This window comes from Anser brachyrhynchus, assembly GCF_964034855.1.
Source record: "Anser brachyrhynchus genome assembly, chromosome: 1".
NCBI classification, from domain to species: Eukaryota; Metazoa; Chordata; class Aves; order Anseriformes; family Anatidae; genus Anser; species Anser brachyrhynchus.
In genome coordinates this window covers 59,545,884-59,562,600 of record NC_137694.1, presented here as the reverse complement: position 1 = coordinate 59,562,600, position 16,717 = coordinate 59,545,884, and the positions used below count along the sequence as shown (strand labels likewise).

Here is a 16,717-nt window from a genome sequence, read left to right as displayed (position 1 = left end):
CCCAGAGGACTGTTCCTACAGCTGAGGAGCAGTAAGAGTATAAGGGTCTGTCCAGTTACAGTAGAGTTATCTCGTTACCCTACCCAAGGCAGGCAGATGATCATAGTGCTACTATATCCCCATTTCCCATCCTCTATATTAGAGGAATCTTTCCGAGGGCTGTGAAGCCAGGTGTGAGATGTGTTTATGTCACTGGCCTGCAGTACAGTAGTCTTGCTGCAGCTGGCAGCCTGGCCTGGACTGTGAGTGTATTCTGAGAGGCAGACAATTCAGAAACTCAGGAGCCACTTCTCTGTGTGCTGGCCACAATTCCTGCTTCCCCTGCCAATATGCTTATGGTTTGGCATTTGTAGACACATCACAGCTGTCCAGTTGATAAACTGACACACTCTGGGTGGCCCTCATCTCCTGAGATTTTACAACTGCTGTTTGCTCCACCAGACATGAATTGAAGTCTTCCAAACTCTCCCACAGAGACTTTCCTGGTACTCTGGTGTCAAGTTCAGAACAAGAATCTGGAGCAGACATTTTATTCCTAATAGCACTTGTTTTCCTACACTGCTGCTCTCCTTCAGCTAACTGGTGCCTGTGATGACCCCACACTTTTATTCACTGATTTGGCTTGTTCAGCAGTAGTCAGGAGTTGTATACAGTGTCCCTGCCACCCAGGAGCCCTCTACTACCCCTGAAGGAAAAAGGACTGTGTATGTTCTACAGTCAAATCCAGGATTACAGATCAAATGTGTTCCTGCACACGCATATTTGTAAAATTCTTCAGTCAGTTTCTTGTGTTTCCTGAATGCTTATTGTCCAGGTGAAAGAAATAGGTACCGTCTACCGGTGTACAGCAAGACACCATTGAAAAACTCAATGTGCCTAGCAGAGATCTGGAGAAATACAACTCTTGTCAGCATTGTTCTTTTCTAGCTCTCACATAATGAAATTCAGGTAACAGTGAAAATAGATTTACAGATAAACCTAATTGCATGCCAAGTTGACACCACAGTAGAGCAACTGTTGGATTGCCGACAGAAGGAGAGGTATTCATTTCCGTTTGCTTCTGCAGTAGATTCATTGAAATGTGTTAGCTCAGCTGTGTGCATATATGCTGATGTAATCAAGCCAGGTGCATGCACAGGATTTTCTAATAGGAGGTGGAGATGAATCTGGATCACATATAGAGGAGATGGAGAGCTGTGCAGGATGTTTAAAGGTCACAAGGATGCTTAACATTTTGTACCAGACACGTTAGGAGGGAAAATAGCATATGAGGGCACAGTCATCAATGCCCTGAATGGCAAGAGGGGTATGGGTTAGGCATTTAAAGGCATGGAGTTCCAGATCATATTTGGTGCAAGGGATAGGAGAGGAAACACTCAGCTTCTTTGTGAGTTTACGTAGGAAAGGTTAGAGGGACTTGTTCTACTTAGAGTAAAGACAGGGAACAGAGTAAGGATTAGCTAGGGAACATTTTACTGTGCTACTTGGACCTGACCAGACTTTTTAGTAGGCAAATGTGTTTACTGGGTCATGTTGCTTCCAGCAGAACAGACCCAGAAAGAGCTCTCGTAAAATGTATAATTTTTTATTTATTTTTCTTTATCATACAAATACTGTATTGTCTGCTGTTTTTCAAGGGAATCTGGTTTCCCTTTGCCTTCAAAGCAAAGAGAGACAGACAGAACAAGGGTGTACAAGAGGACATGCAAATAAACAAGGCTGAGCTTGTAGAGAAATCTTTCCAGCTTGATTCTTGCCACCAGAGACTTGTACACAGTTAAACTTCCTTGATATCCTATTAGATTGTATAAGTGAAAAAGGCATTACATAAAGTGCCAGCATTTTTCTCTTTTTCACTTTAAGAACCACCCTTGTGGGACAGTTGTAAAGAATTTAGTAGGGTTGGCTCTAAGAAGTTTCTGTAGATAGTACTCTGAAAATACAGACAAGGAGGAAACGATGCTCTTTTTATCTGCTTTTGTTTTTAAACAACCATAGAATTCTACAAAAGGGATAAAATTCTTTTAAAAAGTTTTATGGGGTACTGTGGAAAATCTTTCAGTTTTCATTACATTCTATTAAACTTTCAGTATAGAGGAGATGCTGTCAGATATTTTCAGTGGAATTGGGTATGTGTTCTTAGGTCTTACCAAAAACTAGTTGGATTATGTGCTTAATCCCCAACCTTCCTGTGATCTGATAGCTACAGGCTGCTTCACTTTTGCATTCTTAATAACAGCCCACCACTTTGACAGAGACTGTGACTCCATCCCTCAAAGAAATGTCATTTTGCTGTGTGGCCCTGGGAAGCCTGTTTGTCTGAGTACATGCCCATTGACAGAAGAGTTGAATGAGACAATAAGTCATGTGCCTTCAGGCTGGTCATCAAAGACACCACTATTCCTCTGCCATCACAAATGTCCTTTGACCACCTCAAGCAATAATTCCATATGTTCACCTTTACTTCTAGATCACAAATTTAATCTCTTGATATTATCAGGTCCTGAATGGCTTCAGTTAGGGATCCCAATGGAAGTGGTATGTAGGAAAGAAGAAAAATAACTTTTCTGAGTTTTAGTAAGTTTTATGACCCATGAATATTTGCAAGAAATACAAATCCAGTCAATTAACTTCCATCTGATACAGAGGTCTGAGATCATGTTCTCCCAAAGAAGCAAATTTTGACATACTGTGTAATGGACATTTTTTTTTATTTATTTATTTATTTTATTTATTTATTTTAACCTAGAAGCCACCACTCTAGTGCTTGCCACTGATCTCCATGGAAGATGTGAGGCAGTGCATGGCCTCCTACAGAGGACCTCTGCCCGTAGGTCACATAGGCAAGCCCTGTCTCTTACCTGCCCTACATCAGTTCTCTCTTGTTCTCCCATGGGATTACTCGAACTGAATTATGCAACAAAAGCTGACCAGGGTTTTTATTGGAAAATCCAATATTACAAGCCTTTGCATAATAATTCCAGGACTAGACTTTCCCTCCATCTTCCAAGAAATTCAATAGCTAAAGATTATGACACTTCTACACTCTGTAGACACTCTGACTTTTCCAGATAAGTGACCATTCCCTTGGAAGTTTTCATCTCCCACTGAATGTTTACAGTGACTTTGGAAACAGTTTATTCTATTGTTTCTTACCTATACCAATTTGGTATTACCAATGTTGCTCTCAAGATCAAATCTATACCAGCATTTATCTTCATGAGTATCACTGATAACCTCTTAAGCAAATATCTACATAAATGACAATCTTTGTCACAGTCACTTGGAGGAGAGCAGTACCACAGACACATGCATACACACTCTGCAACTGGGAAAAAAAAGAAAAAAGAAAAAAAAAAAAAAGGGCTCTTCTCAGAGCTCTTCGTGTATTTTTTTGTAGCCAAAAACTAGAGTGGGAAAGGAAAAGATAACATCTGAGTTGGGATGACCAAAGTACATAGAGAGAACAATTTAGTCTCTTAAAACAATACAAGAAGTTAGATTCCAGTAGTAATCCAAGTGAAGGCAGGGGGTTGAGCCACATCCAAATATCTATGCAGTCCAAGTGACCCAAGCTATCACATGTGATATACCTCACTTCTTTATTTTCTTGTTTATTCTGAATGACTACAAGGGCACTTGATGTGATAAAACATGGACAATGTCCTGAGTTCAGCTGGAGAGAGTTAGGAAATTATCTTTCTGGAGCTTCTCCCCGCAGTAATGATGATACCCGTTTTGGGGTTAATTTTCTGTGGAATAAGCACGTCAGGTTTTAAGGCACTGGTCCAGACTGTAAACAAGTCAGTCTCTTTGGAGCCTGCTTTGGCAGCTCTGCTGAGGTTACTATTTGTATTAAAATATTTGCTAACCTATTCTTCATAAAGCCAGGTATGTTTCTGTGAAAAGAAGAGGCAATGTTGACATCTGTCCTCTTGCCAGCAGCAGCAATCAGGTTACCTTGTTATCTCAGCTAACCCTCCCCCATGCTGATGTACTAAATAAGGGACTGTCAAAGCTCTGTCCCAGGGCAGATTGCATTTCAGCTCCATGGTCACAGCTCTGAGTATCTGTGCAAAAGGCAGGAGCATCTTGGTCCCATCCTTCCAGTGGGACCTTACTGCAGAGAGATATCAGTGACAGAAAGCTCTGGAATGTAAGTTTTACACGAGGTAGAGGTTTTCATCTGTGGCTGACAAGAGATTTAAAGCACTAAGGAGGCCTCAAGACGGAGATAAGTGGTGCACATGGATACTAGAATAATTTGGATGCATTTAGAATTTGGGATAGACAAGGAATTCGTCTCATCCCCAAGCTTTTTGGATCTGTGGCTACATTTTGGTTCTCTGCTTGTACAGAGCTTTCTATAGCAAGACTGTAACCCAACTATAATAAATCATTGTAATAGCTCTGTTCGTATTACTAAGTTGGGGAGTGAAAAGCAAACAATCTAAACAACGTAAGACCACCACAATTACTTCAATTGTTTTTATAGGTTACCCATAAAACTGTGGGAACTTTTCAGGCATAGAAAAAACATAGGCTTGGATTTAGATCTTATAGCCCAAGGCTCCAGCTCCTCGCACTTTCAAAACTCTCATTGATTGCAGTAATAGACCTAGGATAAAATGCAGGAAATCCAGGATTATTTATGCTCTTGGATTAAATGAGGTGTTTATAAGAAGAAAAAGGATTAGCTTCTGCGGGACAGAAAGTTGCTGTCTCTTCTGTATAGATGTGTAGTCTGAAGACATGGGAGGTTCTCCCATTTGCCATTGGGTAATTAGTGATATCTTTCTTCTGCTTAGCTTTCCTGTTCTCCATTTCTTTTCATTTGAAATACAGTCTGAGTCATGATGAAGAAATATTAGAAATAAACAAGATTTATTCCTAATAATATTAATAATAATAATAATAATAATAAAATAGTTAAATCAGACATGGACTCTATTGTTTGATTTTTTAAATTATGGGAGAATTACACCCACAAGGCAGGTTACTTTTACTTTGAAATAGGTAAGGTTTTCAAAGTACCTGGGGCTGGCCTCATCATGCTTCCACCAAAGTGAAAAGTTAAAGCTTCCACTCACTTCAGTAGGAACAAAAGCAGATAAATGATGAGTATGTTTGGGAGCATTCCCTGTCAAGCAATTACGATTCAGCATTCTGCTGGCCAGATTCTCAAGTGATTTATCAACTAATGAAAGCTGATATGAATTCATTTTACTCAGTGTAGCTGGATCAATTTATATCTGACCTTCTCTTCCGGGAATTCCTAATTACAATATTGATGTAACAATGATGGGCTAAGTATACATGCAAAACTAGCTCTGTGGGAAGAGGTGATATGTTTGTTGCTCCATCTTCTATTGCTGGCCAAATAGACAATCTTCAGAGTATTTAAAAAACCCTTTTTCCATTTCAGACCTGAAGTTTGACCCATATTTCTGAAGGTATGCTTGTTTTTATCTATTGGTATTAGTTAGACTGATGGAAGATATCATCCTTCTCCACAAACCTAGATATGGAAATTTCTGCAAGACATGACTGTCTGTTGCAGAACTGTCTCAAGTATCTGTCTAACACAGGATAGCCTCTTTTTTTCTTTTTTTTTCTTAACTCATTATACACTGCTGTTAATTTCTGCCCCTCTTCTAATCTTCTTCCCACTTCTGCCCATTCCCATCCATTATGGTTCCCTTCCTGCAATAATCATGCTGAACTCTTATTTAACTTTTTCCCTTATTTGGTGGTATGGATGGGCTTGCACTACAAAAGACAAAGTACTCCACAATATCTTTATTATTGTGTTTTGACATTTTTTGATTCTCATGTAATTATAGGCTGAGTTACTTTGATATGGACCTGATCCAACATTTTAGTATTTTATTGGTTTGTATACTGTCAGTGTTAAAAGTGGCTTTTTTCTTTTAAAGTGACAAACTTCCCTTGTTTTTCCCATCTTGTTTTCATTATCTTTTCTTGACAGTAGGTCAGGTTAGGTGCTTTGCCATCTCTGCTGCTTCTGTCATCTCCTAATGTTGAAACTGACTTTTACAGAGGCAGTTGTTCTTATCTTTCAGCTTTCAGAGCAATGTTTGTATGTGGGGTAGATTCTTTTTTCTCTCACTGTCTTTTTTCTGTCTCTGCTTCTTGTCTTTTTGGTTTGTCTTTGGCTTTTGTCTTTCTGTTTTTTTGGCTCAGCCGTTCAGTAGCAGAGGCAAAGTTATTGTTAGTTCTGGCTGAGAGAAAATACAAGATGGAGAGATGTTTCTTTCCTCCACAGTTTAGTTTACTGCAAGATCTTCCTGATTTTGAATCCTACCCTGACTTTTTCAGCTGAAATTAATCCACCTGAAACTGCACAGGCAAACTTCCATGTCAGACTACTTTTTTTTTTCTTTTCTTTCATGAAAACTTGCCTGATACTAGGCAAAACATTTGGGAGATACAGAGACATTTTTAAAAGTGGGGTGATCTCACTTTTTGGATAATTTCCTAATGTTTAGTTTAAATAAATGTCATGACTCAAAACTGTCTTGACCAAGAAACTCCAAATTTGGTTTACTTTGTTGTCCCTGGCAAGAATAGGTATTTTGGACTCTTTTGGGAAGGTGGGGGTGTGGGGCAGTTATAATTTAGATATTAGTTACAACAATGTCTACATACAGTAGAAACACAGTATTGTTCTTAATACCACATTCTAACTTGTGTATTGTATATAAACCACATACCAAAAGTCTTTGTGCTCTTTAAGCAGTATGCAGTATACACTCTTTAGGAAGCATATAGCCAAAGGCTACCAGATGCCTGAACAGTTGCTATTCTATCCATCAAGTGGGATTTAAGAAATACTCAGTTTGAAGCTTCTTCTGATCTCCACAGGGGTTTCTACAGAGTCTGTCAACTCCGTGGCCATCCTCAGGATTCTTCTCACTGTGAAGACCGCTCCATGCCTCTCTGGGCATATCCGAAAAGCGAGGTCTCAACACACCCTGTTCCTATCCTACCATTTGCATGTGAGTATGCAGTATGCATTAACCATGGCTATTAGAGAAGCACTTTGACATTTCTCTTAAACCCCATAATGCTGAAATATGAAATTTTCCTACTCTAGAAGCAAGGCCAATGAAAGACCAATAGTTAAAAGGACAGGTGGGGAGGTAGATGTGCTCATGGAAAAAAGGGTAATCTTGAAAGAATGTCATATTTTGAACTCCTCAGTTACTGGCAAATTAGCATACACAAAGTACGAAATAAGGGTAAACAGGCCTTAAACATTTTTATAAAGACAATTATCTCATTATGCCTGAATCTTAGTATATTCAAAGGCAAATGAGCCTGCCATGTAAGCTCTGCACAGCCTCTAAATATTCTGGTCTATAATTCCTGGAGTCCCAAGTCTGACTGGGTGTTCTGGTGTGTTCTGCTCTTAATCAGAACTGATGTGGGTCAGGCAAGTACTTCATTAACTGGTATTACTATGGCATACACTGGAAGAGCTGAAGGGCAAGCTTTGATTCCACTGACTTCAAGGCAGCAGGCTTGACCTCAAGCTGCAGACAAGTGCCAGAAGGGAGAAGGAGTCTGGTCATGGCAGCAGGAAAAGCAACAGAAGCTGCAAAACCCGTCCAAGACAGGCAAATTCTCTCTTTACTAAGCTCCTTGCTGTCACAGAGAGACAGCTACTGGTGCTCAAGTGAGGTTAGGTAAGGTAAGTCTACATTACAAAACCATTCTGTCCACCATGTAGAGAAATGCTGAAGCATTTTAAAATTCTTCTAATAGCAGTACCTTTATTCACAATGAGGCTGGAAGGCCGTACCACTTAGTAAAGCCAGACTCCAGACCAGTAAACCAGTAAAACCATAATCCACGCTGATTCAGAGTTTAAATAGTCACAGCAATGAGATCAAACTAGCAAAATAAAATCCACTCCCCAAACAAGAAGACTAACAAACCTCCAAGACATCACGCTGAAAGCTTTTCTTTTGAACATCACAATTGCCATAGGAAAAGTAGTGAAACTGATTCAGCACTTGGGATGGGGCAATTCTGGATGTATGTACGAAGAAGGGGACAAGAAACTGGAGAGCAGCTCCATGGAAAGTTATCTGGGGGTTCTGGTCAATGACAAATTGAGCATGAGTCAACTGAGTGCCCTGGCCAAAAGGGCCAAATGTTTCTTGGGTTGCATCAAACACAGCATTTTTGGGGGCTGCATCAAACACAGCATTCCCTGTTGAGGGAAGTAACTGTCCCGCTCTACTCTGTACTGGTGTGACCCCACCTTAAGTACTGTGTGCAGTTTTGGGCACAACAATATAAAAATAACATGAAACTGTTAGAGAGTGTTCCAAAGGAGGGCAACAAAGGTGGTTAAGAATCTAGAGGGCAAGATGTATGAGGAGCAGCTGAGGTCCCTTGGTTTGTTCATCCCAGAGCAGAGCAGACTGAGGGGAGGTCTCATGGCGGCCTGCAGCTCCCTCACGAGGGGAGCGGAGGGGCAGGTGCTGAGCTCTGCTCTCTGGGGACAGTGACAGGACCTGAGGGAACAGCATGGAGCTGGGACAGGGGAGGGTCAGGCTGGGTGTTAGGAAAAGGTTTTTCACCCAGAGGATGGTTGGGCACTGGGACAGACTCCCCAAGGCAGTGGTCAAGGCACCGAGCTACTGGAGTTCATGAAGCATTTAGACAAAGCATTAGACACTCTTAGACTTATGGTTTAATTTTTAGATTGTCTTTCTTGGAGCCAGGAGTTGGACTTGATAATTCTTGTGGGTCCCTTCTAACTCAGGATACTCTGTGATTCTATGGATATGAAATGCTGTTTCTGAAATCCCTTGCAGAGCAGTGAATTGATGAGGAAGATAAGTCTTCTTGTTGTGAAATGAATGTACTTCTATATTTCAGGCCCAATATCAGTGTTCCACTCTGAAGGAATGAGAAACATTTAATTAACTAATGAAGTGGGTAATGGGTACCTCAGCAGTAGAGACTTTCTGCACTCCAGTGATTAGTTTTGGGTAAGTTTTTCCAGATGAAAGCTAAACAAAGCTAATAAATCTAAGTTCATCTTCTGAGAAATATTTTACCTTTGGGAAGGTGAATTTTTTAATGTGTTAGGATTTTCTAAAACACAGACTATATCCCTCCTCAAAAAACAGTGTTAGCTGTCTCTTTCAAACACTATCAGAAAGCAACATCTCTTTGGGGAGAAAGGATCATTGTCTAGAGAAAAGAATACTTTGGTAAGACAAGAGGTCTCTAGCCAAATATGACAATAGTCAACATGCTTCCTTGTGTACTTCACAGTTAAGAAATCTCATTGAAAGTTTGAAAGACTGGATTAAATTCCTCTTGGATTTCCTGTGATAATCTCAGTTGGATCATCTGCTCTTACGTGTTAGAGATCAACAACGTCTGACTCTGTTAAGGAAAATTGACATTTGTTAGACACAACTTTCCTTTACAGACCTTCCTCATCTGGCTGTGAAAACACACGCTATTAAAAGGGCTGCCTTACAGCTAAGAAGAATTTTGTATAGAGAACCAAAAACTAATATCAGACAGGAAAGAACAATCTTCATTAGCTTTTTACCTCAAGAAAAAAGAAAAATAAAGTGATTTTTTTTTGAGTTGGCTTCTCTGTTCATACATCAGGGTCCATTTAGCCTATACTGCAATTTCAGTTCTTATTAGCAAAGGTTAAATTCATCCTGCCTTGCATTACTGCAGGATGTGGTTTGAAACATTCTTACATTATCCAAATTCTTTACCAAAACTCTCAGGAGTGTTTGTACAGAATTGTCTTTTTCAGCAGGTGTGTGCCAGTCTGAAGGTCCACATGGAGGTTCACGACAAATAATTTGGTGAACTTAAGGGCTAGACTCCTTGGATATAGGCTTTTATTTCAGGAGTTTTGCTTTTGGTATTGAGGGATAGAACATCAGTCAAATGGACTAGTACTTCTTTCGGACAGAAAAGTTATTCTTTGCATTTGTTGTTCATATTTTTATTGAGTTTCCCCATCAGCTGTTTTTAAGATCATCTATAGCTTGAGAAGGGAGCTTATATGTTTCCTGTGTTAGAAGCTAAGTAGGCAAGTACTAAATCTTCAGGTAATAGACATCATCCTACCTTCACTGATATTCAGTTCACTAACCTAAGGATCTGTTCTGGTCTATGTGAAGTCAGTGGAAGTTCTGCTGTTGACTTTAGAGGACCAGATTTCACTCTCTATTTTAAATATTTAAACAACTATCTTTAGAAATTGTGACCTTGGTGAGAGCTTTGAAAACACCTGATAAAGGAAATGAGTTTGTGATGTGTTGTTCCATGTAGTGAAAATGCATACATTGTCCTTTTGTTTGGTTTAGTCTGTTTTTATAAAGTACTTGGGGATCTTGAAGATAAATACATAAATTTGAGTAGTTTAGTCTGCTACCTAAGCAAGTGTAGTGAGCTCTTTTGGGCTAGAGCTTTTTGTTTTCTGTATCTCTAATCCAGAAGCCCTCTTGTGAAGATTTACCTTTATGACAGCGGCAAGGCTTGCTAATTCTGTCTATTAGCAGATGTGGATTTTGCTTGTGCTAGGTTAAGTGACTGATAGTGATCTGTCATGACTCAAACACAAGTATGGAAGAAAGTTTGTGCTGGCTCCCCTGAAAGAATGTCTTTGTTGATTTTTATAGGTTTCATCCAAAACCCAATAAGAGAACTCTTCAGTGCCATTAGAGAAAGACAAGCATTTCCAAGAAAAAGGAAAAATTGAATATCTGCATTTTCAGCAGTGACTAGTATTGGTTATTCCTCAGTTTTGAAGTTCACAAGCAGAGAATTCAAAGGAAATATTGGAAGGAAGTCCAAATGAAAAGGGGCCCCAATTTCAGGTTGATGGTATTTTCTGCTATTTAAACTCCTCTTTTGATGTATCTCCAGTCAGGCATCTGAATCACTAGTCATTTTAGAACTTTCCGGCTTATTCTTTTCTTTATTCCTCATCTTTTTCTCTTTTCCTCTTCTCTTTTGTATTAAGGTCAAATCCTGCTTCTCCTGATGCCAATAATAAAACTCCCATTGATTTCAACATGAGCAGGAAATATGCAGTTTGCTATTTACCACAACCACCACAATGAATCTCTGGGAAGAATTCATTTACATTCATTCCAACGATACCATGAAAAATGGGCTCTTGCTATTTTATCACATCCAAACTGTTGCTCTAACTCTAACATCCTAGCTGTTGCTAACAAGTCAGTGATGATTTGTAAACCAACAATTTATGGTAACCACATTCCATCCCCATTATGATGTGTGGTTTGGAAATGGAAAAGTAATCAAGACCTCCTGTTAAGAGACTTTATTTCAGTTGAATGTTTCTGTAAATAAAAGCATTTTGAAAGGATCATTGCTATATATTTCTAACTCCAAATTGTTCATTTGATCTAGGCCCCATCTACACTCCAAATTCCTGCCAGGCTCTGTCTGTCAGGAGTGTGAGATCCCCAACAGTGGCATGAGCATGCTGGCAAAATTGTTTCCATCAGTATAAGTATTTTCACTCAATTGGATAGTTTCACTAGACTGGAACAGCAGTTCCATTTCTTGGAGACAGCTATGTCCATTCCTTGGAATACTTTATAATATTTTATCAGCAGACTACAAGGGTACACTGACATAAATATATGCCTCCTACTACTGTTACAGTAATAGATGAAAAATTATAGTCAGACCCATGGTATGTAGTAATGCCCTTGGGAACTAAGAGCCTGCGTAGTTTTGTGCAACACTTTGTCTTGGTCATAAGGATTGTGGGCAATCACTGTGACACTAAGGAGCACTTTCCAGCACTTTGATGGGAGACCACCTAGAATTACTGGTAAATAGGCTCAAATAAGGGAATTTTGTTCAAGTACAAGGCTCTGGTACCAAATATGTTGAAAAACTTCTTTTGATCTCTTTGACACTAATATACACTATCTTTCAATCCTGCGTAAGAAGCCTGCAGCCTGGATTTGAGGTGAGAGTCAATATTTGTGGTAACCTGCTAAAGGAGTTATCAAATTAAAGAGTTCACAGACTGCCCTAGTTAATCAGCAGTAACTATGATGCGATATGAAGATAGAGACCATGCTAATTAGGAGTTAAAGCTCTCGTCCTACCTCCTCTTTGGCAAAAAATCACTACTTGGTTAGCTTACACATCCCACTGGCGGAAATCTGTCACTTCAGAGGGTTTATATGAATGCTCTGATTTTTTGTTGAATAAAAACCTGTCTACTAAAAATTATTCACAAAATGACTTTTATTTTATGACCTCAGAAGAGTTTTTGAACAGGTATGAATCATCACGAGGTGTCTTTTTAGCTTGTCCATATTGTAATAATGGTATAATACTTTGTTATTAAATAACTTTCTACATAGTGATTACCATAACATCAACGTGAAATACATACTTTAAAGGATGTTTTACCCTGTTTTGTATGACAGACTGAACAATAAGACACAAATCCTGGCAAGAGAGCTCACTCACCATGGGGAACTACAGCCACAGATCCATGATACAAAGTGTTCATGGGCTAAACTCCAGTTTAATGTGTTCTTTCCCACTCCTGACCCTCTGCTGCAAACACAATGCCTTCTCATTTGTGGCAGCGCAACTGTTCATGAGTCTGTGTTGTGAACCAGACCTCTGAAATTTGGCTGAAAAAGGCAGTATGTGTGAGAGAAAGAAAAATAATATTGAAGTAGTTTTTTGATCTTTCACAGTTGTGCTGCAAGATGTGGTGGGCAACAATGAGCAGTGGAAAGAGCAGAGAAGTTGTAGATGGGACTGTCTGAAGCCAACAGTGTCATTGCCAAAGGCAAAACTATAATGTAAAGTAGCTTTAGAAAAGAGCCTATATATTTCCTTAAATAGGTTACCAAGAGATGGTCCTACAAGCTGCTAGATATGAATTCTGCTGGGTCTTGAAAAGACAAGTTCTGCAATACATTGCTCTGCAGCCAGAAAGCCACTCTGCAGCCAGAAAGCCACTCCAGTGTGATGTTAGGGCCAACTGCAGCCCAACTGGTTTCTTCCCTCTTGAGCGTCATTTGATAATATCTGTACTCATCAGTTCTGGAAACAAGGCAAAATCTCAAAGCTGAGTTGCATGATTTTATCCCTACAACTCATTCTTTCCACTTAGCCCTATTAGGCATGGAGTAGATTTCTGTAAAGCTTCTTTATTTGTACAAATATTTACTATCTCCATGTATATGTCTTTGACCTAATATATCATGCTGTTCTTTAGTTAGAAAGTTAACAAAATGAAGAACATTGTCAACATTTGTCCCGTAGTAGGAGTCTGTCAGATAACTGGTCGAAAATTGAGCCAGCCACCATCTGTATATTAATGTTAATGCTACGCTACCACCTTGTGGACAAAAGGTAAATAGCACACAGCTGCTCTACGCTCCGGCACACTGTCCATATGAAACATGGCACGCGTTGGGAAGGTGGTTGTAACAGCCTAGCTGGCAAGGGCAGTACAGTCTAAATCCTTCACACTGAGCTAGTTTAGGATCTGAGAAATCAATAGCAGCCAAACTGATCGTGCAAATCTGCTGGAGCTCTGAAGTGTGGTAGCAGGTGAACGGTACCCCTCAATGGGATATGACAGTCTGATTCTCCCGTAGTGTATAGAGAGAAGCACGTAGGTATGAAATCATGTTCCTGAGATACTAGCGCACCAATATCTTTATATAGCAACTCCTCTGACTGCTCTCAAACACGACTCTCAGAGCTGCCTGCAGCTTCCTTGACTGTCTTCTACATGCTAGCTCAGATGACAAGTCATTTGGCAGTGTATCACCTTACAGTCCCAGATCCTCCATAGTTTTCTGTCCACATGCAGGGATTGCAGCAGCTCTCTTGAATTTCAATGCTGTGCTTCAGTGAAGAGCAGGAATCAGAACACCAACTCAAAATTCAGTTACTGAGCATGTTATTAATAACAGTATTATTGGTAGCCTCTTCATTCCATCAGGATATACCTATGGCACTTAGATTCCAAGAGAAGTACATTCAAAACTGTCACCTTCACTTTTCCTTAAAACTGAAGAAATCTCTTTGTAGGTCTGAACCTGCACAATCAGGAGATGTGCCATCTGATGTCCTTCCTCATACATGAACTACAGATAGATGTGAAAAACAAACGTCACTCAGACACCTCAAATACATGCCAGAGATGATTGGGATGGGTCTTACGTGGCTGAAGGCAAAGCCTGTTGGGGAGCGGAGGGGGTCTGGGTCACTTGGTAGTCAATATGCTAGAGACTCAGATTTACACTAATGCCAAATTCTCTCTGCAGTCTAATGTGGTACATGAATGCAAACTGAGGCTTTTTACATCTAGCATATGTGTCCAAAAAGAAAAAACAATTTATTTGATACTACAGAGCAAGCCTTCCTCAATTGTTCTTCTACTAGAGCAATTGTCTCAGCATGAAAAATTAGTTGTCCACTGGATTAAGCGCATGAACTTGTGTCTTGAACATGGCAAGAAACTGCTTTAACAGGCAGCAGAATTCTTTCTGATTTCCTTCTGTCTCATTTCCCCCATCCTCTAAATCTTCATAAGAGTGTTTTTTTAAGGATCACCTTTTTCAAGATCAAGAATTGCACATCTTGATGTGTAGGAACGATGGCATGAGGTACCCTGCATGGATGAAACAAGGAGTTTCAGACAAAACTAAAACATAAAAAAAGGAACATGTAAAAGGTGGAATTAGCAGGAAACCACATCTGGAGTGCTGCATCCAGTTCTGGGATCCCCAGTAAGAGGACAAGGACATACGGAAGCAAGTCTACTGAAGTGATTTAGGGAGTATCTTATATGCAGGAAAACATTGAGGGAACCGGGACTGTTCAGCCTGGGAAAAAGAAGGCTCAGTGACATCTTATCAGTGTGTGCAAATATCTGATGTGGAGGGTAAAGAAGACAGAAACAGGCTTTTTTGTTGGTGTCCTGTGAAAGGACGAGAGGCAAATGGGCACAGACTGAAGTACAGGAAACTTCATTTAAACGTGAAAGGCTTTTTTATTGTGAGAGTGTTTGAATACTAGAACAAGCTGCCCAGAAAGGTTGTGGAGTATCTGCTCTTGGAGATATTCAAAACCTGACTGGACACATTATTGAGCATCCTGTTCTAGTTGACCCTGCTCTCGCAAGGGGGTTGGACTGTACAAACTCAGAGGTGCCTTCCAAACTCAGTGTGAGTCTGTTCAGCAATATCTTCTTATAACAGACACTATTCTCACATGAGCAATGCTCCTGTGTTCATCTTCTTGTTCCCTTTTTGGCAGAGATGGAAAAAAAAAAATCAACCTTTTCATTCTGCTCTCAGGATAACATCCAGCCCACAGGTACTGTGGTACACGAATGAGTCCTTATGCTCTCTTCAGCTCTTTTCCTTGTCCTACATCTCATTTTCCCAAAGAAGCTTATTGAAGCATCACAGCTTCCTTTTGGCCCCAGCTTCCATCTTATGGGGAGATCGGAAAGAGAATCATTCTTTCAGTATGGCAGAAGCACAGAGTAAGCTTAGCTGTCTTTCGCAACAGCTCTATGAGTATTGTCTGTTATTTCAGAATTAGATCCCGTTCCTCTCATTCTGCCTCAAGCACAGCAAAATTGTTGCACAAATATACTATGAGTATAGGACTCTCTCCTGTTTAGGCCTCTCCTGTTTTTCCTTTTCTCCTCTCTTCCACTGAGAATGTCAGCTAGCTTAAAGTGCAGCAGGACAGACCAATAATGTGAAATGGCACAGGTGTCATGGAGAAATGGGTAATGTACCAAAGACCTTGCTCTTAAATACATATCAATTTCATCTACTGAGATCTTGCTAGAGATAGATTTTCATGTTGTGCTGAAAATAACTCTTTTACAGAGGGTTGAAGTCTGGTAATGTGATAAATGCTGAACCTGCTTTTCTCTGGAGACAAAATCATAGCAGAACACTCTGATGATGTTGGAAGAAGAATTCAGAGTTCTTGTTGGTCTTTGTTGGTGTCCCCAGCCATGGAACTATATTCTTGCTCACTTCTACAAGTTGGATTCCTGTTGTAAAGAATAGTCTCCTTGCTTCATTTTTCTTAAATGACATAATTTATTTTCCCGTCTTGCACACAAATACAAACAGGATTCCATTATTTCAAAATTGATATATTAGCGCAAAACCTGAGCTTTCTTTCATGAGTTATGCTCAGCATACTGGACCATGATACTCCCTGTAGTAGAGCCTAAGATAGCTCTACTGAAACTAGTGGAGTGATCCCATTTTATTTTATCTTATGATAGGGAACTAAACCATCAGGGGGAATCGTACTGGGCCAAGTCCTATGAAATAACTTTAATTTTCTTCAGCTGTTAGTCAACACCTAAAGGCTTTAGTAAACTAGTGGAATGTGAAGAACTATTTGCAGAAATTAAACAAGAAGGTTTTCTTGTAACCTGTCATTGTCATGTAAGCACTAAACAGTGAGATGCTGTGTAGTTTTCTGTGTAATTATATAATTGCTTCTTTGCTTCATGTTTTCAGTCTGGTTCCTGGACAAATGGAGATGTCAAGGAAATAGGAAAGTCAATTTTCTTAACACATTTTTTTTTACTTTTTATTTTTTATTCTTTCTTAAACACCATTACGCCAAGCAAGATAGCATTGCAAAA

General features: G+C 39.7%; 1 protein-coding gene across 15 annotated transcripts in view; it reads left to right on the top strand.

The window, feature by feature from the left end:
• The window catches only part of LOC308179238 (uncharacterized protein), a 213,420-nt gene that overhangs the window by 147,361 nt on the left and 49,342 nt on the right, over window positions 1-16,717 (top strand). For 4 of the 15 annotated variants that reach the window (XR_013940291.1, XR_013940292.1, XR_013940293.1 and 1 more), the window contains 3 exons: window positions 6,886-7,019; window positions 8,914-9,026; window positions 10,695-12,314. Coding sequence is in view for 3 of the 15 variants with exons in the window: in XM_080559115.1 (XP_080415241.1) it covers window positions 6,886-7,019; window positions 8,914-8,946 (167 nt within the window). In the remaining 12 variants the exon portion in view is untranslated. Of the gene's footprint in view, window positions 1-4,041; window positions 4,157-5,425; window positions 5,454-6,885; window positions 7,020-8,913; window positions 9,027-10,694; window positions 12,315-16,717 lie in introns of those variants that run through there. The other 11 variants (XR_013940297.1, XR_013940299.1, XR_013940300.1 and 8 more) reach the window with 8 other exon arrangements.